Genomic DNA, 23,657 nt, shown 5'->3' on the forward strand with positions numbered 1-23,657 from the left:
TTAAATTACAAAATGGATTTTTTCCTATTAAAAATATATTTTACATTTGGTTTTCAAGTCAACAACAGTAGAGCAACACACAGTGTGACAGCACTTGTCATGAATCATAGAATATCAGGGTTGGAAGGGACCACAGGAGGTCATCTAATCCAACCCCCTGCTCAAAGCAGGACCAATCCCCAGACAGATTTTTGACCCAGATCCCTAAATGGCCCCCTCAAGGATTGAGCTCATAACGCTGGGTTTAACAGGCCAATGCGCAAATCACTGAGCTATCCCTCTACAGAGACTAGAGTTCATATGAGTCTGAATCTATTTTACAGTGGATTTTTGGGGGCGGGATTTCAAGATCTTAAATAAATAAAAAGGCTTTACTGCTCTCTTTGGAGCTCATTACAAAACATTAATGGGAAAATAAGTTGATTGGTAGGATGACACATGAAAACTGGCCATTTCTGCTCTTTATGCAGAGTTTGTTAGATCCCAGTAGTAAAGATTCAGAAAATATCTTATTTCTGCCAATATTAATCAAGATAAAATCCAGACTAATGTGATATAATACAGTTTTGACTGCTTACTGCAATATGTTTCTCTTCAAGGTTTCTCACTTTACTATTTCCATTTTGGAAGCTGCCTGTACAGAGAGACCATCAGGCTGTGACACCTTTTTAAAAAAAAAATGTTTGTCACAAAATATAAAAACAAATGTAACTTAAAAAAATCTATCCTCCTGGCTTTTGTTTCCGGAGATTGTGAGCTCCTAGGAGCAAAGGCTTTTTTACAGATTTGTACAGTGCCCAGAACAATGAGGTTCTATTCCAGACTGGTGTCTCTAAGCGCTATTGTAATATATGTAATAAATAGTCCTGACTAGGAGAGTCCCATTCTGTGTATTTGTATCAGGGCTGATTTAAACATAAGTGTGCTCACTTTGAGCTAGGTTGTGTCTAACCTTGGGAACAGATGAACAAAATCCCCCAAACTTTTACACTTACGACCAAGGCCCAGGCACTGCCTCAGTCCTTGTGCTTGCAGCATAGAAGAACTGGTTTAATGCCAGTGGGGTCCTAGAAAACTTATTAGGGGAGCAGAGGAGCAAGGCTAAGGCCATAGCTCCATCTGCCTTCTGCACTGGCCAGGAAGCAGAGCACGCATTGCACTTGGTTAAAAAGCATAGTGACACCACTGCTGTGAGAATACCCGCCAGTGCTTCTGGAGGAATCAAGCTTGCATCTTTGCTACTTCCCCACATCTTACATGTGTGCACAACACACACACACACACACAGTGGTTTAAAACTATACTCTGGCTTTTTGCTGTTAAGTGATGATGACAAACAAAAGCAGAATCTTTCACGTTATGTTTGTTACCATGCCAAAATGGAGACATGTGATGGGTTCCCCCCGGGCTGCCACCTGGAACTGGGGTACTACTGAGCCTCCCTGACCCACCAGCCTGGGCTCCTTTTTACACTGTACTCCTGTGACAAGCTGCCAAGCTCTCTCCAGGCTTCAGTCTGCACTTTCACCAGCACACATACAGGTAGGGACACACCCAGCTGCAGTTACATGCAGATGCTCTGACCAGCTACTGCATGGGAAGGCTCCAGCTAGGGCACCTCCCAGTTCCTAAGGCACGCACCCTCTCTGGAGTATAAACTCAAAATTTTACCATCTTACACTGCACGAGGGACTGTACAGCGTAAGCTCATGAAATTCACCCCATCCCTCAACATGGAGAGAAATATGTTGTATGAGTCCCACACACTGGTTTTAGATAACTCAAAAACAAGTTTATTAACTACAAAAGATACATTTTAAGTGATTATAAGGTATAGCAAACTGATCAAGCAGATTACCTAGCAATAAACAAAAATGCAATCTAAGCTTAATACACTCCATAGATTGGATATGAATATCAAATTCTCACCCTAAATGATGATATAAGCAGGATGCAGATTCTTAAGGGGAAGCTGCACTTGCTTACAGCTTGGAATCCCTAGGTGTTCCATTCACAGGCTAAAAATCCCTTTAGTCTGAGTCCAGCACTTCCCCCAATTCCATCTTTGTTCCTCAGGTGTTTCCAGGAGTCTCCTTGGGTGTGGGAGAGTCAGTGAAGAATCAAGATGATGTCACTCCTCTACCTTATCTGGCGGGAACCCTTTGTCTCAAAGCTTGATTCCCACACCAGTCAGTGGAAAAATACTAACATCCCAAAATGGAGTCCAGCACCAGGTGACCTGGTCACATATCCCTGTGGTGTCACAGCAGCCATAAGTTGGAGGCTGTCTGTAGCGTCATCAGGAAAGCTCACTGGGTGGGAGATAACTTCTTCTAAGACCTCTTGTTCTCTCTAATGGCCCTTCCCCAACCACTATCTAGACTGAGAGCATCTTGTCTACTGGGCATTCCTCAGGTGTAAACACATTTGAGATACAGATACATAGTCAATGTTCCTAACTTCAGATACAAAAATGATACATGCACACAAATAGGATAATCATAATCAACAAATCATAAACTTTTCAATGATATCTCACATGACCTATCTTGCAGAGAATGCATCATAACTATGTCATATTCACATCATAATAATATCATTATGAAGAATATGGGGTGCAGTGTCACAAGACTATTGCTGAGCAACAGAGTTTGAATTTGAATAGTTAAGACATAACTAGATTATTTTTAATAGTGTAATGAAGGTCAAATCTGGGCCTACAATGGCTGCTGGTGTCCTTGAAAGACACATGCTTTTTCATTAAACTCATCAAATACAGACACAGACAATCTAAGTCAGATGATTCTTGACTAATGGTTTTTAGAGCTGAAGCAAACCATTCTCCAAAGGACTGAACCTTGCCCTGTAAACTCCAGAAAACTCTCTTTAGGTTAAGAGGATAGTGAATGAATATTTATTCACCTGGAAGGAAAAACGGGGCAGATTGAAGAGAGTAGCACGATAAGCAGAGATGTGAGCAGAACTGAGATATGGGAAGAGAGATCATTCTAGGGAATGGGGTTTAGCATTAAAGAGGGAAACAGAGAAACAGCTCCCAGTAAGTGAAGATTCTGTTTGCCAGGTACACACTCCAAAGGGTCAGAGGTACCATAGATAGATGGAGGTATATGGATGATGCCAACTGAGGCCCATTCATTTCATAAAGAGCAGTCAAGAAAACCCATCTCCAATGATATTAGGAACTGGGAGGATTAGAAATGTGCAAAAAAAGTTTGCCCAAAGAACAATAAAGCACAAATTTGGCTTTTTCATTTTCATACAGTTCTTATTTGAGGTATCTTAAAAGTCTGACTTGATTATAGTGACTCTACCTTTGGCTTAATTAAATTTGGCTTAACCCAGTTACTTGGGATTAGATTTTGGGAAACCTGCATGTAGTGGCTAAACTGGGATAAACATATTAATCCTTGATCTTAACCCAGTAATTTAGCTGCTATCTAAAATATCCAGTATATAGTGACATATTTACTTTGATCCAATGGAATTGCAGTATACAAAATATGTCAAGAAATAATCACATATTACATGTATGGACTAGAAGTTTCCAAGTTGCTGGTGACAAAGCAGGGTGGGATTGATTTAAATTGAAGTGATTTAAATCACTGGTTGTCTGGCTATACTGAAAGAAAGACAGGAGACATTTGATATGGATTTAATCAGGTTGCAACTTTATTATTAGATGTCTGGGACTACCCGTAGATAAAAGTGTACAGTGCAGGTAACCCCATGTTTATTCCATAATTACCTTGGGGGGTTCTGCCATATCCGTGTCTTTTTCTATCCAGGTACCCCCAGCCAATCCATTGCTGGGTCATTACCATTCACCCCCCTTCGTAAAAGGGTTAAGGTAGGCTATAAGAAAGGGGGGCTGTCTCCCTGCTGTTCCCAACCACCACCCCCATTCCATTCCTTTAATGAACACCTTTGTAAATCCATTTCTAATCCATTTATCTGGTCACTGCATACCTTCTAATTATCTTGATTAACCCAACTGCTGTTTAATTAATAATGTTATGGTCATGCAAGCCCATCTAGCTGTCATGTTAATCACCAATTTGCATTGGGCTGATTGGTTTGCACCGCTTGGTTTCTCAATATCTTAACTGAAATAGTCCCTGTTGGCTATTTTCCTGGCACCAAATGACAGAGCGAAACCTGTGTTCCCCGATAACAAAAGATAAATAATAAATAAATAAATAAATAATAAATTTGAAATTCTGACAGTCTAATTTTAGTTAGAAAGCATACCTAGCGGCGTGGGCCGAGGGACGTACTGGCCGCCGCTTCCAGCAGCTCCCATTGGCCTAGAGCAGCAAACCGCGGCCAGTGGGAGCCGTGATCGGCCAAACCTGTGGACGTGGCAGGTAAACAAAACGACCCGCCCCGCCAGGGGCTTTCCCTTAACAAGTGGCGTCCCAAGTTTGGGAAACACTGTAGTAGATGATTCATTTTTTTTACTCATGAGTTGTCAAGCTGCATTTGAATGGAAATTGGAATTCAATTAAAATACATAAACTCAGCATTTAAAATGCCTTGTATTAGGTAAATATAACTACCTTAAATGTGCTGGGTGTATGAGAAACAAAAGGTACGCTTATCAAAACTTGTTTTGCATTTAAAAGTAACGGATTATTAAACTAATGAAATATTATCTATATTGATTGAATTGAACTGATTGTTTCTGGCCACCATATACTTCAAGATTTTAGAACTAGTAGATCTCATCCTCTCACTTCTAGTTGTTATTCATAGATTAGAAGAGGAAAACAAGCTTTCCTGCTTTTTCAGATATCAATTGGTTACTCAGTTCTGAATGAACTAGTCATTGACCTCTGAACTAGTTGAATAAATTGAAATGAAGACAATATTTTCTCTGCACCTGCTGGCAAAATCTGGTGTCGCACTTTATCAAACTCTGGTTCCAGGTGCTTAAACAGTGACTTCCATCAGTTCAGTGGTTTGACTCTCATTAAAACCTTGACAGTAAACATTTATTGTTTGAATTGTATTGTTTTGTATTTAATTTAAATTATTGTAATAGATTATAGTAGGTTCAGGGCTTAACATAAATTTGAAATTCTGACAGTCTAATTTTAGTTAGAAAATATATATAATTTTATTTAAATTTTAAAAAGCCAATTTAAATAAAAAATCCAATGTTTTAATTTTTAAAATAATCATAAATTTTTAGCCTACGTGAAGCAAAGCAATATTTTGATTAAATGATTAGCAAAGGACCTAGAAGTGACTATTCATGAAAGAGTGTGCTACAAACCAACAATACTTTAGTAGAACTATAAGTATTTATCTTACTTTAGAATCCAATCAAGATCATGGCCCTATTGTGCTAGGTGGCATTGAAACACTTAGAAAGAAATGGTTCCTGCTCCAGAGAGCTAAGTCTAAAGACCTGGTTCAGTGCCCATTGGTGTCAATGGAAAGAATTGCATTAACTGCATAGGGTGATGAATTAGGCTCTACGATTCTGATCCTGACCCATCAGCAACACGGATAGAAATACCTTTAAAAATGTGGCCCCTCCAATCTCACTACTTCAATAACCACCATAACATTTTATTGAAATTCAAGATAAGAATAATCCTTTAGATAATTTGCATTGGCTTTTCTTTTGTTATCGGGGAACACAGGTTTCGCTCTGTCATTTGGTGCCAGGAAAATAGCCAACAGGGACTATTTCAGTTAAGATATTGAGAAACCAAGCGGTGCAAACCAATCAGCCCAATGCAAATTGGTGATTAACATGACAGCTAGATGGGCTTGCATGACCATAACATTATTAATTAAACAGCAGTTGGGTTAATCAAGATAGCAAAAGTAATTTGTTGGAATAAATATTTTATTAGTGTGCCCATCAATAAAGAGAAAATTCATTTGTAATAATATTCAGATTGTGTCTGGTATAATCTGTTTAAGGATCTGGATCTAATGGCTGCATAATGGTATGTTTCCACCTTATCACTTCCTGTTAATTGTACTGTAAATTTCAGTTACCTGATTGTAATTACTGGCATATCATTTATCAACTGAACTTTAATGTCCACTGGTGACCAACTGAGCCTTATAGTAGAATGTTAAGAAGTTCTTTAGTTGTATGTGGCTTTATTTTTAAACAATGTGCATTCTTTCATTCAATCAACAGGAAGATGTTCATTAAAGGGAGGGGAGTTACGATGTATGCCACCAGATCTTCCCTGTCCCCCCCAAATTATGCTTGTACTACATACTTTGGTAAGATATAAATAAAGAGATTGCTTACTCCCACTCATGATAAAGAATCAGACATTTAGTGCACTGTGAAGAAATTGTATATTTTAAACATAGTCCCTAAAGAACACATAACGTGTAATTGGGATTTCTATCAGGGTGGGGGAAGTTTAAAAGCCGGAGCATAGATTTATACAAAAAGCACAGGTTGTCACACTTCAGGGCAACTGCACCTGTATTCCCCCTCTGTGTCAACCAAGGACACATACTTTAGGCTTCTGGCTCCCAGCAGTTCCCTCTCCCAAATGAAGACCTTCATTTCTCCCTGCTGGCTGGGGATTTTAAAATTGTACAGCTCCTTGTCTTTCACTGTGATATCTCCAGCAAGTCAGGTTGTCTAAAAAGGCTACTGTCTGCACTTTGCTTCCTCTCCAAGGGCTATGACCCGTGTTTTCCTCCCCCTGCCTCCCCAGTTATAAGTTACCACACAGCTCCTTCTAAATAAGCACATTTGTTCTTAGTTTTTAGTTTTATGTTTGAGGCCTACAGCTGAGTTGAGTCTGTACTTGGGAAAGTCTTTACCATTGGGAACTTGATCTCCAGCATTGCTGCATCATTACATAGTCAGTTTGGTTCTTTGTCATATTGTCAGGTGACCTCCACATTTATAAATGTCTAGGATGTTGGGTGAAGATGATGTTTGTAATGACTCAGGATTCCCACCAAGACCTATTCCACTTGTTTATCTAGAACACCTCATCCAGTTCCGGGAGAACATTTCATCCAGTTCTCTGGGATCCAAAAACTCAGTTAGACTCCAACATGTCGTTGAGATTACTTTATTAAGAACATAAGAACAGCCATACTGGGTCAGACGAAAGGCTCTAAAATTTGCAACAAAGTCTCCAAATAGAAGGGTGATATCTTTGGTGTTTCAGTGAGTGTTTCTTTAGGTCATTCATAAAACTCATCAATCATACCATTGTAAACTGCTGTTGTAGGGGCATATACCTGTATGAGTGACACATTGATTGGCTTCGCCCGAAGGCCAATTTTAATGATTCTATCATTGGATTATATCCAGACACATACTCTGATGTCTCTTTGGATAAGATAAATGTAATCCCACTGTCTCTCCTGGGGGAAGTATAGTGCCTGATGATAGCACCAAGAACAAGAATGACCTGAGCCTTCATAAATGAATCATCAAAATAGGAACATGAAATATGAGGAGCATGTATGAAGGGAGGCTTGCCATTGCGACCAAAGAATTGGAGAGGTGTAATATAGAACTTTGTGGAATCTCAGAGCTGTGTTGGAAGGATAGGGATCATTTCATGACAATGGATGGATACATAATGTGCTATTCTCTCTTATAACTAAGTCCCAAATCATCTAAAAATGTTTAGGTCCAAGCCTATGCCTTGAATTGCACCTGAAAAATATTGGCAGCAGTGCAGATCAAGGCAAAAGAATAACATGTTTCCTATGAAAAGTTCTTCTAAGCAAGTAACAAATGACCTTCTGCAGGAACTGAAATTTCCAAGTGACATGATATTACTGTTCTGATGCTTATAGCCAATGACAGTTTTTCTGAGTTTGCCGATGAACACTAGTCAGTCAGGACCTGTGGTCTTCAAGAGTCACCCCCACATACATAGCACTGCAGTAATCCAATCAGCAGATGACAATGGCATGGATAACGAGTAGAAGAGTTTTCATTAAAACTGATTGTATAATACAAAAAATGCTTTGTTATTTGTATCAGAGGGGTAGCCGTGTTAGTCTGAATCTGTAAAAAGCAACAGAGGGTCCTGTGGCACCTTTAAGACTAACAGAAGTATTGGGAGCATAAGCTTTCGTGGGTAAGAACCTCACTTCTTCAGATGCAAGTCTTTTGTTATTTGTAGTGTCATATTATTCACTGTTCTGACAACTAGACATCACGGCTTATTTATGGAAATGTCTGCAAATCACACAAGTTTCACAATTTTTTCCACAAATGAGTATTCTACTGGAAGTGTGTACAGGAAATGCATGCTATTGAGCATCCTTTGGTCATTATTCTCGTATTCAAACTATTTTAGGGTGCAGAAATAAAACCAAATGACTTAGGTGACCACATCACACAACACAAATAATGAATAGCCAACAGTCAAAGGGAAGTTGATGAGCACACCATAAATGAAATTTGTATAACACAACCAGAGGTTTCCAGACATGGAGGAAATTGTAGTGTAGGCTCCGCTGCACACCCATGATCATCACCTGCACCTTCTGAATTCACCATCGCTAGTTAATTTCCCAAAGAACTGTAAATGTGTAGTTGTTTCTTTTTCTTGTAGAATAACTTATTATAAAAGGCAAAACAAAATAGCTAGACTCTCCAGCAGTCCAGTGCCCTTCCCCACTATGCAGAAACCGTGGTTCATTACTGACTCATCGGAATGCAGTGTTTGAGATGTGGAGTTTGACTTAGACATGGTCTGATATGGAGTTTAAGAAATATGGGAGGACCAGTGATTGTGGGCATGGTGAGTGAAAAATCTCGGAATCAATGGATATGCTGCCATGACAGACTGCACTTCCCTGAGACCACTTCTAGCCGTGCAGGACTAGCAATACCATGATACTGCTCTTAAGGTTCTTCTGGCAATCAAAAGTTTTTCTGAGACTGTCCTAGAACACTACTTGCCCTGTGTGCAAGGGAAAAAACAAACAAACAATTAAATAAAGGGTTTTGGGGAGGCTTTTAGGCTAAAGTAATTATCCAGTAGCACAAAATACATAACTTTGATGAACCCTCACCTATGACGGTAGCAAAGTGACTTAGTACACTAAGTGCTTAATGCTTTTGTGCATTGACCTTCTGTTTTCTGAAGTTGAAGACAACTACCAGGTTTGGATCTGAGCTCAAAATGTGTATCACTGTATGTTTGCTTGGGGAAGTGGGATGGGGGGAAATAGAGAGAGGAGCAAGAGAGAGACAATTTCAGGGAATTCCTGTGTCTTTTACATGGTGCAAACTGAAGAGACAATGTTTATTAGCAGTACTGTGGCTGTGTACAAAACTTGACTTCTTATATTGCTGCTTTTGCTAAGCAGGTGTCAGTATAATGTATACACTCTATACCCTTTATAAGGCAGTTTGAATGTGCCAGTAATGGTTTGGTATCATGAACTCTTATATAATTGGGAACCAGCCATGCTTACTGTCACTTGAACATAACATCATACCCAAGAGCTTTCCTATAGATAATAGCATATTTTAGGCATAAATACCCATCCTTAACATTGCAAAAAAAATTAATATAGCAAATTAGGTCACAAGTACCTTACCCTGATTTTACCAGTCATGTAGTGTACAATGTGTGTTCTATCATTGGGCCAACTGGAGCGCTAGATATGAGAGATGATAGAGAAAAGCTGTTTTTCTGGATTAAATGTTGTTTGAAGATTGAAATTGCTTTAATGAAAAATCATCCACAAGTAGTGCCTACAAAAGTATTAATTCTATAAATGAAATGCTAAGGGTCAGATTTAATGACCCATGTGAAGGCTTACAACAGGCTGCAGTAACAGCTCAAAGAGTTCCCTACAGGGTTGGTGAAGAGATAAAAGTAGACCCCGTGCCTCTCTTGTATGTATCATGAGCCGTACAATCATAGAATCATAGGACTGGAAGGGACCTTGAGAGGTCATCTAGTCCAGTACCCTGCATGAGCCCTCTGGAGGCTTCAAGGAGGAGAAGGATGGTGATGTAGAAACGACTGATGTTCTCTTTTCTGTACAGGCAGGGGGAGTTCCTCACACAATGTCTATCACCCAGCTTATTCTGGGTCCTCATAAATGTGTGTGAAGAGCAATTTTATATTTGAAATGGACCAGATTGCAATTATCTTTTAAAAAAATCTCAGAGGAGGGTAACCCCCAACATTTCTACAAGGCTTTCATATTAAACAGGTTGAACACTTGACTATATTATCTATATACTCAGTATATTTTCTCAAGAATAGAGAATATAGATTTCTAGGGCAGTGAAGTTTAATGGGTAAGGTTTGTACAATGTTGTGTTTGTATGATCACGTGTTGAAATCTGCTTTTAAATTAAGAAAATGAAAGAAAAACTTTTTTGAAATACAATCTTGGCAGCTGTATTTATTGAGTATTTTTTACGCATTTTCTAACTAACAATTTTCCTCTTATTTTCATGCAGTTGATTGGTTTTGTGTATGCCTGTTACGTGATCAGTGTTTTCATGGAAGAAGAGGACAGCTGTAAGTACTGATACACATCTACTCATCTCTGGAGCTACAATGTCTGGGGTGAGACTTAGTCTTGCAATAGACAACTATAGAGACAAAGAACCAAATTTGCAAAATTTAGCCTTCATTTGCACACAGACAATTTTGTTTCTGCAAACACTCTCATGATAGAATATTTGTGTGCAAAACCCACCTAGATGGATTTTGTGAACTACCACAGCCACATTAAAGCCATATTGCTCAAAAATATGTGAGCAAGAGTGTGTACAGCCAAGGTTTGGTGTATGTAAATACAGCTTGGATTGAGGCCCCTTTGAAAATGTGTCCTGAAGCTATTTAACCTTGGGTTTAAAAATAACCAGAGTGTCAACAGTAAAGTTAATGGTAGGCTACTGGACAAGTCACATTGGCAATGAACAATACAGCTATCATTACACTGCAGTGGACACACACACAGTACTGTTACAGCCAATTAGACACTTGAAATGCAGCTGTCACATTTTAAATTTGCCTTTAACAAGAAAAATAAAACTAAGTAGTTTGCAAAGTTAGGAAGGAAGGAAGACCTATAAAATAAGTATTGATCAAAAGCCAGTAAGTGAACTCTTCAAAAACCTGAACAAAAACAAAACAGTCAGTCCAGCTGATGTGTGTGGCTCTCAGAGTTCCCAGGACTGTGAGTCAGCTTCTTACCTCCTGCATCTAGTTGAAGCTGTTTGTCAGCGCCCTAGCACCACCAGCGTTTCAGCCACTCAAGCACTCTCCTCTGGGCTCATGCCAGCCCTTCTATTGCCTTGCCTTAACAATTGGTGCACCCTAATCCCTGAGTCCCGTTGAATTGTTCCCCTGTGATATTTAACCACTGACGCTGGATACTCACAGAAATTCCAGATCCTCTACACCAGGTATCGGCAACCTTTGGCACGCAGCCCATCAGGGAAATCCGCTGGTGGGCCGGGACAGTTTGTTTACCTGCAGTATCCGCAGATTTGGCCGATCACAGCTCCCACGGGCAGCGGTTCTACATTCCAGGGCAATGGGGGCTGCGGGAAGTGGCGGCCAGTACATCCCTTGGCCCACGCTGCTTCCCGCAGCCCCCATTAGCCTGGAACAGCAAACCGCAACCAGTGGGAGCTGCGATTGGCCGAACCTGTGGATGCTGCAGGTAAACAAACCATACCGGCCCATCAGTGGATTTCCTTGATGGGCTGCATGCAAAAGGTTGCCGATCCCTGCTGTACACCCAGAGATGTGCCAGGCACCCCAGTTTCCCCTTCAACCAATGCTCCTGTAAACCACACAGGACTTTTGAGCACTTAGGATAAAGCAAACATAGGTTTATTTAAGAAAGAATAAAGATTTAACTAGAAACAAGAGAGTGGTGGAAACAATGGTTATGATAGAAAATAAAATATAAAATATGAACCTAGGTTTACAGTTATCAATAGTTGCCTTTCTTATCTAACATAGTAGATTTCATCCCAATGTTCAGTCTAAGGCTAGGTCTACACTACCCGCCTGAATGGGCGGGTAGAAATCGACCTCTCGGGGATCGATTTATCGCGTCCCTTTGGGACGCGACAATCGATCCCCGAATCGACGCTCTTACTCCACCAGCGGAGGTGAGAGTAAGCACCGTCGACAGAAAGCCGCAGAAGTCGATTTTGCCGCCGTCCTCACAGCGCGGTAAGTCGGCTGCGATACGTCGAATTCAGCTACGCTATTCACGTAGCTGAATTTGCGTATCTTAAATCGACTCCCCCCTGTAGTGTAGATGTACCCTAAGACATAGTTGTCTGGTTTCTCAATAACCAAACCAAATAATCCAAATGTTCATGAAAGCACCCCCCTCTGCCAGGGGTTTTCCTCTGTGAATGGATTGAGAGTGCCTTTCATAACACTCTTTTATACTGAAAACAGTCTTTTGTTTCTAGTTGCAGTCAGGGTGAATCCCTGCTTTGTTCCAGAGTTTCTTTTTACCGTTATGTGGCTTTAATTGTCTCTCATTGATCTATGGTTTTTCATTCACTGTTCTGGAATGTGGCAAGGGTGGACAATAAAATCTTGCCTTTACCTCACCAGCTGACTAGGGAGAGGTGACAACTCCCTCTTGCTTGAATGGGTCATCATCAAAACACATTACCACCTGGTGACTAATTTCTACTTCAAGTCCATAAGGCATACTTTCAATATAAATATATTATTCCATAAATGTTACCCAGAAAATACATCTCACAATCGTTATGAGTCTTGACAAATTACAAGCTTTCTGTAGATATCTTACATGTTTCTCTTTATGGATACATATCCTATAATACATGTTTTGTGTAGTGAGTTTATCAAGTCTGAGGTGAGAGCTGTTTGCAAAGAACAGAGGACCCTTTGCCAAGGAGTCTCTGAGTCTCAGCATTTCTAAGGATATAGGAATTAGCTAACAAACTTTCTGTACACCACACAATTGTCTTCATTATTTTTAAAACCCCTGGAGAACCACAATGATACTGGAAGAGTGAATAAAAGCAAATGTGGTACCAGCCTTTAAAAAAAGAAAGGACGAGTGGTCCTGGCACTTACTTTCTCATACACAAATACTTACATAGCCTATCTTCACCCTTTAGGAAAATAATGTAATAAATGTCAAGAGAAAAATCACTAGACAGCTAGAGTGTAAGTAATAAGCAACAAATACATTAGACTAAATCTTGGCAAACTTGGTTGCTTTCTTCAAAGAACTACATGAAATTCATTTGGATTTTAGGAATGTATGTGATAAGGTCTCACAAAATCGTATTGAAAATTGTCATTCAAATTGACTGATGGAAACTGCCATATTTTGCTTGAAAACTGTGTGAAAACTGTGTGAAGGACCATAAACCAATTGTTATTACGTAGTATAAATAGTAATATATTTCACTGAAAGGAATTCTCTAGTGGGGTACAACGTGCATGAGGATAAGGCCAAGTCTACTCGACATCTTCTTTTAGGTCTGGAATGGAAAGGAAATAGCAATACTAAGTTGGGAAGAGATGCAAATATCAGAGAGACTATTAGATAGAATATAGAGAGGCCCCAAAAAAATTACAAATATGGACAGAGACTAACATAGTGAGTTAGAAAGATGAGAGTTGGGGGTAATAACCTGAAACACATGTTTTGAATTTTAAGGAGAACCCCAGCTAGCACTAATTCTGAAAGACATTTAGGGATGGTAATGGCCAGCAAATTAGTAATGAGTGTGCAGTGCAGTGTGACCGCAAAAAAAGCCATTGTGTTTTGAGGTGCATAAACAGAGTTCTTGTTTAATGGATCATTGGGGGATGGGAGTGAGGAGATAATAATTGTCCTTATATATATGGCTCTGGTAGGACTGCACCTGGAACATTACATTCAGATCTGGGAATTTCATTACCAGAAACATAGCAACAAATGTCATAGACTAGAAACATCAAATGATTAGGGATGGTGGATGCACTGATTAGAAAGGAAGTGCCATCAGCTGTTTTATTTATAAGATGCTTCACACACTCGGACCTTTGAAGACTGGCTCTTTACTTTTTGAGTAAGTAGTTTTCTGTTCTCAATGTTGCTCAATCCTAAATAATAGTGTGCTTCATATGGCAAATGTTTTAGTGATGATGTATGTAAAGAAATACACAGTTGTCTCTCACCAGAAAATAGAAAATACTATTGGAAAATGTAATTGCCATGCTATACCATTTTTATTCAGCACCTGACAGCAGGTTTATAGTCAAGTGCATTAGCCTTGATCCTGCTTCACAAAACTCATTGACTTCAGCAAAATTAGGATTTAACTCTGGGCTGCTCTTGCAAGCTGATGAGTATTCCATGGTATGTTACACCAATTCCGTTTCAGGTAATGGAAAGTTGAGGGTGTGTCAGTTTCAGGGTAACTGTGCCTGTATTCCTTCTTTGTGGTCCCTCAAGGACACATGCTGAAAGGTTTCCAGCTCCCTGCTATCACCTCACTTGAGTGGAGACCCACATCTCTCTCTCCCTTCTGAGACCAGGGTTTCTTAAGGCTGCACAGTTCCCTACCTATACTGTGGTATTCCCTGCAAGCCAGACTGCCTAAAAAGGCCAGCATCTGTGCTTTGCTTTCTCTCTGAAGGCTATGAACAGTGTAGTTGCCAATAATTGCAAGTCACCACACTGCTCTTTCTAAGCAAGGATATTTATTCTTAAGATGAAAGCATTACAGAGAAAACATCAAAACACTAAAAGAACTCGCATGCGTGCTAAAAAGCTTACCAGGGGTCACCCCAACTCTAACCTCAGGATCTGGTAGGTGTCAGTCCTTCAAAACCCACAACTGGGTTTTTCCTATGGCTATAGGTTCACAACTGTTTCATATTCAGAGCCGGAACACAAGCTGGGCAGTTCAGCCATTTTTTATACAGCTTGGACCTCTGATCGCCAGTTTCCAGGAACAGGTAATCAGTAGACAATCACCCTCTTCTCAGGATGTGAGTTCAAAAGGCTGGATTGTTGCATAATCAGAGGTAGGAAATTTGCATTAACCTCTCCCTAGGTATCCCTCATTAAATCCTCTTACCACTTATCGTGCCCAAAAATTCTAGTCTTGTCTGGCGCATCTTCAGTATAGTCATTTGAACTCCCAGGTCTCACATCTGTCATATTCCCCACCACCACCCCCACACACCCAAAAGAGGTTACATACAGTCCCAGCCCACAATAATACATAAACCATTCATTTAATATAATAGACCCCAACGATATTTAATTTAATAAGGTCTCCTAAGGATATGGCAGGACACTGCCATATCTATCATGGAGGCCACTCAATACTTCACAGGCTCAGGTCCCTAACACATTTAATTGGGGTGCAAATACATCATGTGATACAGAACACAAAAGCAGCCTGTTTTTTAGAACTTTAGAGAGATCATGTACCTGAAGTCAGTTTTAACTTGTCTTCACTATATACTAATGACAAACAATGTTTTGTTGTTGGATGCAAATGGCAATTTTACATATCCAGTGAAAGTTTATTTTAATTTAGCTCTCCATCCTTCATTGGGATTGGTATGCTTTGGCTGTTTCACTTCAGTTATAAATTTTCCAAATTCTCTTGGACATAGGCTAAAATTTTACTAGATTTTCTCAGTCTCCAGAAAATTTTAGTCGCCCAAAAGTCTGGACAATGTGTTAGTGTGGCTGAATATGTGTTTATTATTATTATGATTATTATTTTTGCCAAGTCTGTGGAAAAAGTCTTTCAGACATTTAAGAATAACAGAAACAAAATGAAAATTTGTATATTTACTTATTAAAATGCATTTTAATGCTTCTCATTCAAATGATTGATAAGATGAGCCGGTCCTGTTGTAGATGAGAATGAGACCTTTTCCATTGTTTTATAATATATTTTTAAGATGATAATCCCAAGAAACAAGATTTAAAAAATCATTTTTCACTTTAAACCATCAAGGATCTTGCAATTATGAGGGTGATATTTTTCTATTAAAAGAACAGGAGTACTTGTGGCACCTTAGAGACAAACAAATTTATTTGAGCATGAGCTTTTGTGGACTACAGCCCACTTCATCTGATGCATAGAATAGAACATATAGTAAGGAGATATATATACACTATTAGTATTTGAAAATCTCAGAATCCAGCAGAAGGCTAAAAGCTGTTGATGGGTATCCAAAAATCTTGATATCCAGTTGAGATAAGCTCCCCAACATTTGGATACATATCCACACTTTTTTTTTATAAACCATTCAGATCTGCAAAACTGAGCCACAAATCTCAGAGAACAGGCACTGTTGCATCATAGACGTAGATTTGACACAACAGCCTTTTCATGACACTTTGTTGCTTTTGCTCTTGGCTGGAACCAAGTTACTACTTTGAACTGAAAAATAACTTTAAACAACGTGAATTAAATGTGCTTTGTGACTTTTTAATTTAGAGTAAAGGTTTGGATTGGTTCCTATTTTTGTTGAATCAATTCCCTCATCACTAGTAATTTTACTGTTTAGGACATTGATACTCTCATTTACTTCCTGTCAACATTTGTTTACTGTAGAAGTAGTCCCCGAGACTGAGCCTTCATTGGTACTTAGAATATCAGGTCTTTTTTCAGCAGCTCTCATTGGATTGTGGAAACAATTTTACTTTAAGAAGTGTCACTGTTTTGCCAAAGATGTCTTTCGAATTTCAAAATCTTCCTATAATCATCCCTGATTAAACTCTAGCAGGAATATAGAGAATTTTAGAATTTCTTCTTCACCTTTGCCTTATCCTGTCAATCGGAGTCTATGGCACTTGTTCTTCATCTGCAAGTGTTCTTATCAAGTGAATCTTCCAAGCTGATACCAGCCTTCTTCATATCCTCCTTCAATGTAGCAAACTGCCATTTTGGGGTCTTCCTCATGGGCTCTGTCTCATAACTTCTAGATCTTGTACTCTCTCGCCCACATATATCTTACATGACCCAGTCAATACTCCCTAGGCTTTTCTATGATGGGGGGGCTACCTGCATCATGACTCACACCATTTCATTACGTAGCTTATCAGCTCTCGTCTTGCCCAGTATCCACCTGAGCATTCTCATTTTGACAGCATGAAGTAGTTCTTCTCTCTTCCTTATTGGCCAGCATTACAACCCACACATCATAGCTAGTCTAATCATAGAATCATAGAACTGGAAGGGACCTCAGGAGCTCATCTAGTCCAGTCCCCTGCACACAAGACAGGACTAAGTATTATCTAGACCATCCCTGACAGGTGTTTGTCCAACCTGCTCTTAAAAATCCCCAATGATGAAGATTTCACACCCTCCCTAGGCAATTTATTTGAGTGCTTAACCACTCTGACAGTTAGGAAGGTTTTCCTAATGTCCAACCTAAACCGCCTTTGCTGCAATTTAAGCCCATGCTTCTTGTCCTATCCTCAGAGGTTAAGAAGAACAATTTTTCTCCCTCCTCCTTGTAACAACTTTTTTTATGTACTTAAAAACTGTTATCGTGTCCCCTCTCAGTCTTCTCTTCTCCAGACTAAACAAACCCAATTTTTTCAATCTTCCCTCATAGGTCATGTTTTCTAGACCTTTAATCGTTGTTGCTCTTCTCTGGACTTTCTCCAATTTGTCCACATCTTTCCAGAACTGGACACAATACTTCAGTTGAAGCCTAATCAGCGCGGAGCAGAGCAGAAGAATTACTTCTCGTGTCTTGCATACAATGCGCCTGCTAATACATCCCAGAATGATGTTTGCTTTTTTTGCAACAGCGTTACACTGACTCATATTTAGCTTGTGGTCCATTATGACCCCCAGATCCCTTTCTGCAGTACTCCTTCCTAGGCAGTCATTTCCCATATTGTATGTGTGGAAGTGATTGTTCCTTCCTAAGTGGAGTACTTTGCATTTGTCCTTATTGAATTTCATCCTATTTACTTCAGACCTTTTCTCCAGCTTGTCCAGAACTTTTTGAATTTTAATCCTATCCTCCAAAGCACTTGCAACCCGTCCCAGCTTGGTATCGTCCGCAAACTTTATAAGTGTACTCTCTATGCCATTATCTAAATCATTAATGAAGATATTGAACAGAACCAGACCCAGAACCGATCCCTGCAGGACCCCACTTGTTATACCCTTCCAGCATGACCGTGAACCACTGGTAACTACTCTCTGGGAATGATTTTCCAACCAGTTATGCACCCACCTTATAGTTGCTCCATCTAAGTTGTATTTCCTTTGTTTATGAGAAGGTCATGCAAGACAGTATCAAAAGCCATACTAAAGTCAAGATATACCACATCTACTGCTTTCCCACCCATCCACAAGGCTTGTTACCCTGTCAAAGAAAACTATCAGGTTGGTTTGACACGATTTGTCCTTGACAAATCCATGCTGACTGTTATTTATCACTTTATTATCTTCTAGGTGTTTGCAAATTGATTGCTTAATTATTTGCTCCATTATCTTTTCAGGTACAGAAGTTAAACTGACTGGTCTGTAATTCCCTGGGTTGTCCTTATTTCCCTTTTTATAGCTGGGCACTATATTTGCCCTTTTCCAGTCTTCTGGAATGTCTCCCGTCTTCCATGACTTTTCAAAGATAATTGCTAATGGCTCAGATATCTCCTCAGTCAGCATCTTGAGTATTCTAGGATGCATTTCATCAGGCCCTGGTGATTTGAAGATATCTAACTTGTCATGGTCTTATACTCTTTGTTTTTTAGTTTACTTGGCATTTTCTTTTATCACAGAGAATTTCCGTCAGCTCCCTCCGTTTGTGTCAAGTGTTCTTTTTACAACTCCTAACATGCTCATCAACATTCCCATCATGGCTCAACGCTGACCTGAAATATTTAAATTGTTCCACAGACTTTAACTCAATCTCATCTAGCTTTACTAGCTTCTCCTTGTCCCTCTCAATGAAGCAGAGCGTGTGTTTCATCTTTTGTCAACTGATTCATCAATCATTTTCTTCTAAAGCAGCCCTCCATCATTCTAGGTCCCTGTGAGGCGGTGTATCAGTAGAACAGCACCCCCTCTGTCCAAGCATGGTGTAGCCCCTGAACTCACATAGCCTAGCAGAGCAGTCAGTCTATTCCCAGGGCCCAGGAGGCTGAAAACACTTTGTTTACTCACAAGTCCGACCGTCAGGGGGTTACTAAGGAAAACTAGGCCCACCCACTCCAGTGAGTTCCAGTTCAGGGCCGTCGAGCTAGATAAGCAGGATCAGGGTTCTTCAGTGGCCTGAGATCCTTCCTACCTTTCCCTGGATCTCTGCAGGCTCTCCAGCTTCTGGGCTGTTGTCTGTGGATGGTTCTTTAGTAGTTTGCTGACAGGAGCTCCTTTCTCCAGCCTCCTCACTCCTTTGGTAGCCACCCTGCCCTTCTGCTTCCCAGCCCTTTTATCCTCTCAGCTGCTGTGAGGCTGCCAATCAGCAGTGGCCAGCAGTGCCTGTATTAACCCTTTGGTTGCTGAGCTAGCATGGGGTATGGACACCCCGTAACAGTCCCTTTCCAGTTTGTATTTATCATCATGGCACAACATAATGTAATAGTGAAAAGCATGCTGCATGGAGTCTCTCCTCTGATCTCCTTGGCAAGGTGTCCATTACAATCATAAATAGGAATGGGCGTAAGGCTGATTTTTTTTGATGCAGGAGTACAATCACAGTGAATTATTCACTGTAGCCACAGCAGCTTCTCACTACTCTTGTGCTGCCCTCATACATATCCATGATAATCTGAATATATGTCTATGGCAAACTGAGTGACTGCAGGCATCACCATGTCAATTCACTAGGAACTCTGTCATAAGCCTACTCTAGGTCCACAAACACTAAATGTAATTGCTTTCATTTCTCCCTATACTTCTGCAATATTCAGGCTGCAAACACTGCATCCATTGATGACTTTCCTGGCATAAACCCAGATTGGTTGTTACTTACTTGCTGCTCCATTTCCTTACAGTCTTTTCTCAATAATTCCTTCCAGCCATTTCATTGTGTGACTCATTAACCCTCCCTGATGTTCATGAATCTCAATCCTTTCCACTTTGTCTCTTGTATTCAGGCAAAGTGCATTCTCCTTCTATTCAGTATCTCAGCTACTTCGCTTGATATCCCAGTCATGTTGCTGCATTCAGGGAAGCCAGACCTAGTTCTTGGACTCATTTCTTTAGCCTTTGCCCACTTTCCACAGCTTTCAGGTGAAGCAGTTGCACTTTGCTTCCAAGGGATACCCTAGCACTGTACTGACATACTCCCGCGGATGAGTATCAGAGGGGTAGCCGTGTTAGTCTGAATCTGTAAAAAGCAACAGAGGGTCCTGTGGCACCTTTAAGACTAACAGAAGTATGAAGACCCATAGAGCATATGTGATTGGCACAACATTTACAAGCTGGCTGGCCATGCCTGACATTCTTGAGATCAGAGTTCCTTCTCCTAGGTGGATGGCCTGCCCTGGCTAACAAGGCCCACCTGCCCGGAGAATATTGTTAAAATGTATATGGCATAAAAAGGACCAAGATAAGTGCAGCTTCTTTGTGTAGTCCACCCTAGCTATTCCAAATATCATACAATAGTATCAAGCAGCCAGCTCAAAGCAATAGCGGATTGGGCGTGCTTTAATCTATCCAAACACTGGGTCTTTGTTGAATAAGAAAACTGATGCAGTGTAAATATTGCTAGGTTACCATGGATTAATAAAAAATCATGCCCTCCAGAAATGTGCACACAGCCTCTGGCAAAGACTGTTCTATGGGTTTGTGTGAAAGGGAACACTCAACACCAGTGCTGCCTAGCAGACAGGCAGGTCTGCGGCAGGTTGTCTCCCTCCCTGAATTCCCCCTTTTCCATTACAGTTCTGTCTTGTGTGTCTGTCCCTTCTTTTGTGACTCAGCCCTCCAGCCAGGTCACACATTCCTGTCCACCCCTTCCGCAGTACACAAAAGAGAGTCCAATACCAGGGAAGTCTTTCGGTGCCTGCAAGGATTTCAGGGCTTTCTCCTTAGTTCAGGGACTTGGGATCTGGACTCTTGAGCATTCAGGGTCTTCCCCAGCTGGATTCCCTGCCAAAAGAATGGCTTCTATTGTTGTCCCGTCTTTTGGAGTTGTAAGGGGAGCCAAGGGCCCACCCTCTGCACTAGGTTCCAATCCACAGTCCAAGATCTCTTCTGACCTAAAGTCCCCTTTCCCCTGGTGGAATAAATTAAAGAATGAAATAAAGTTCCTGACCTTCATAAACAGTCACCAGTCTCTCTTTTGCAGGCTTTGTCAAGTCTGTATTGTCAGGTCTCAAGCAACAAGATCTCTCTCTGAGCTGCTCTGCCTCCAGCTTGTGCAGGCTTTTCCTTCACCAATTATATCCATTTCAAATAAACCAGATTTTCACACAAATCACAAATGAGAGAGTTTTAAAGATTGGAAAAGCCATTGGAAAAACATAAGGTTGGCCAGCTCTTTGCCAAAGAAGTTTTTCTAACTTATTTAGAAATCAAAACCAACCCACCCTCCCATGGTATAAGTATCTTCAAGATAGGCATTTTGTTTCTCAACTTTCTAGAAAATTTGTATTATATACAGAAATCTATCTTTTATAGAATCAGTGGCTTCTGGTCAATTAGGAAACAAACAACAACAACAAACTATAACTAAGTTATATCCGCTTTAGCAGACAACTTTCCTAACAAAGAAATGATTTGACACGGTGGGGAAAGGATTTGGATAGACCAATTACCCCAGAAGAATGGGCTTTAAGGTGGAGAAGAGGCCCTGCAATCTCAATCTTTTGCATGATAAAAAAATGTCTAAGATACTCTGTCAATGGTACCTTACACCATTCTGATTAAAATATAAATATATTGATATAGATTGAATGGGATAAATTTTGGAAACATTGCAGTGAAAGAGGTGATTTTAATATATGTGTGCAGCATCTCTCCTCTCTTTGGAAGCTTTGGTTAATGTAAAATATTGCAGCATTTGGGCAGACAATAAATCCTGAACTATTTGAGATTCAGACTCTCCCTAATTAAATATTCTCTGAATTATTCTGTGCACAAAGTTAAGCTTAGTTCTTGGACTGAAACCTGTCAGGCAGGCTTAAACATTAATAACAGATTCCTATTTGGTTGCTAAGCATTGCTTAAATGGATTTTGGGGCTAGCACTTCAGCTGATGGACACTTTCTGAAGGGTAATAAATGCTTGAGGAAACATTTATTTCCAGCTATTGCTCTTCTTACTTGTGTTTCAGACTGTAGTTAACTTTTACTCAGAAGGAAGATGATTGCAGGTCAAAGAGAATGAAAAGGAAGACATGTAAAAGGTGTATTGCTGTAGTGGGGTTAATACCTTCCATCATTCATCCTAATGAAAAAGTCTATTTATATCTCTTCCTTTCATTTTTTTCATTTCTTCCTTTGTAGATCTATCAATCTACATGAGCCTTTTGGAGAGACTAAAAGATGTGAAATCTGTAATCATAAAAACCTGTCACTATCCTGTGTGTAAATCATTTTCTCTTAAAAAATGAACTGAGAAGCTTCTTACCAGCTTGTCAGAGTTACTGAATGTTTTTTAAAAAGTGGAGTCTGGGGGCAAAGCAAAATAATTTTTTTTAAACATGATTAACCTTTATAAATATTTTCTAGACTTTCTTAGTGGAACAACCGATAACATTTTATTACCACTAAATGCTAGGTTGTAAATATAACATCTGCATATGTCTAAAAGGGATAGCTCTGAACTGTATGTGCATCTCATGAGATGGCAGTGGGAGTTCAGTTGCATTTAAATGAAATGAGTCAGGAAAAGGATGTGAAGTAGAAGGAACAGATTTGCCCCAAAACCTTCAGTTGTGATTCAACATTTGTTATACAGGCAACACTGAGAACCAAATGGTTAACCAAAGGAAGTTCAAATCTCTCCTGTATCTGAGCAGAACTACAGGAAGCTTCCATTGTCCAAGAGGCAAAAGCATTATCCAGACAGCAACACCACAAAACCAAAATGAATAACTGAATAGTAGAATATGTTATGCCTATCCCCTCTATATCAAGGCTGTTGTCAGAGCTAACATATTTTGAGAGCTGAATCTGCCTTTTTTTTTCTCTCATGAGGCTCTTTTTTAATGGAAAAGTTTAATTATATTGTAATATCTAGTAAAGAAACAGCCAGGTGGCATTGCTAGACAAGTATATTAATTAACATATAATATATTATTACCCACACTAAAAAAACTATAACATTGTACTCTATGAAATATAACATTTCATTTATGCACACCATTGAACATCTGTTGTGAACAGTCAAATGAGCAAGAGGTTTATTTCCTGACATTGTTTAATATTTACATAGTTATACAGTAGGTGATAAACTCCCTATGAATCCACTTTCTTTTGGGGGAGGCAATAAAGATGTGGCAATGAATTCCCAAGGACTTGGCAACATTTAGCAGTAGACATAATTCTATTAACATTGTGCTGTCGTACAGGGGCCACCCCATGAATTTTTCAAAAGGTACACACAATTGAACCCTTTCATGTCAAGCCCCCACCCCGCCTAGGGCTTTCTGCCACCCTTCCCCTGGCTAGTTTCCCCATGTGGGCACACAATGCAGCTCCCAGGTCTTGAGGCTGTT

General features: G+C 39.9%; 1 protein-coding gene across 6 annotated transcripts in view; it reads left to right on the forward strand.

The window, feature by feature from the left end:
• The window catches only part of NKAIN3 (sodium/potassium transporting ATPase interacting 3), a 512,275-nt gene that overhangs the window by 459,668 nt on the left and 28,950 nt on the right, over positions 1 to 23,657 (forward strand). For 5 of the 6 annotated variants that reach the window (XM_042845586.2, XM_065585639.1, XM_005288103.4 and 2 more), the window contains one exon: positions 10,463 to 10,523. In XM_042845586.2, the coding sequence (XP_042701520.1) occupies positions 10,463 to 10,523 (61 nt within the window). Of the gene's footprint in view, positions 1 to 10,462; positions 10,572 to 23,657 lie in introns of all 6 variants that reach the window. The other variant, XM_065585640.1, reaches the window with a different exon arrangement.

The sequence above is a fragment of the Chrysemys picta genome, chromosome 2 (assembly GCF_011386835.1).
Source record: "Chrysemys picta bellii isolate R12L10 chromosome 2, ASM1138683v2, whole genome shotgun sequence".
NCBI lineage: Eukaryota > Metazoa > Chordata > Testudines > Emydidae > Chrysemys > Chrysemys picta.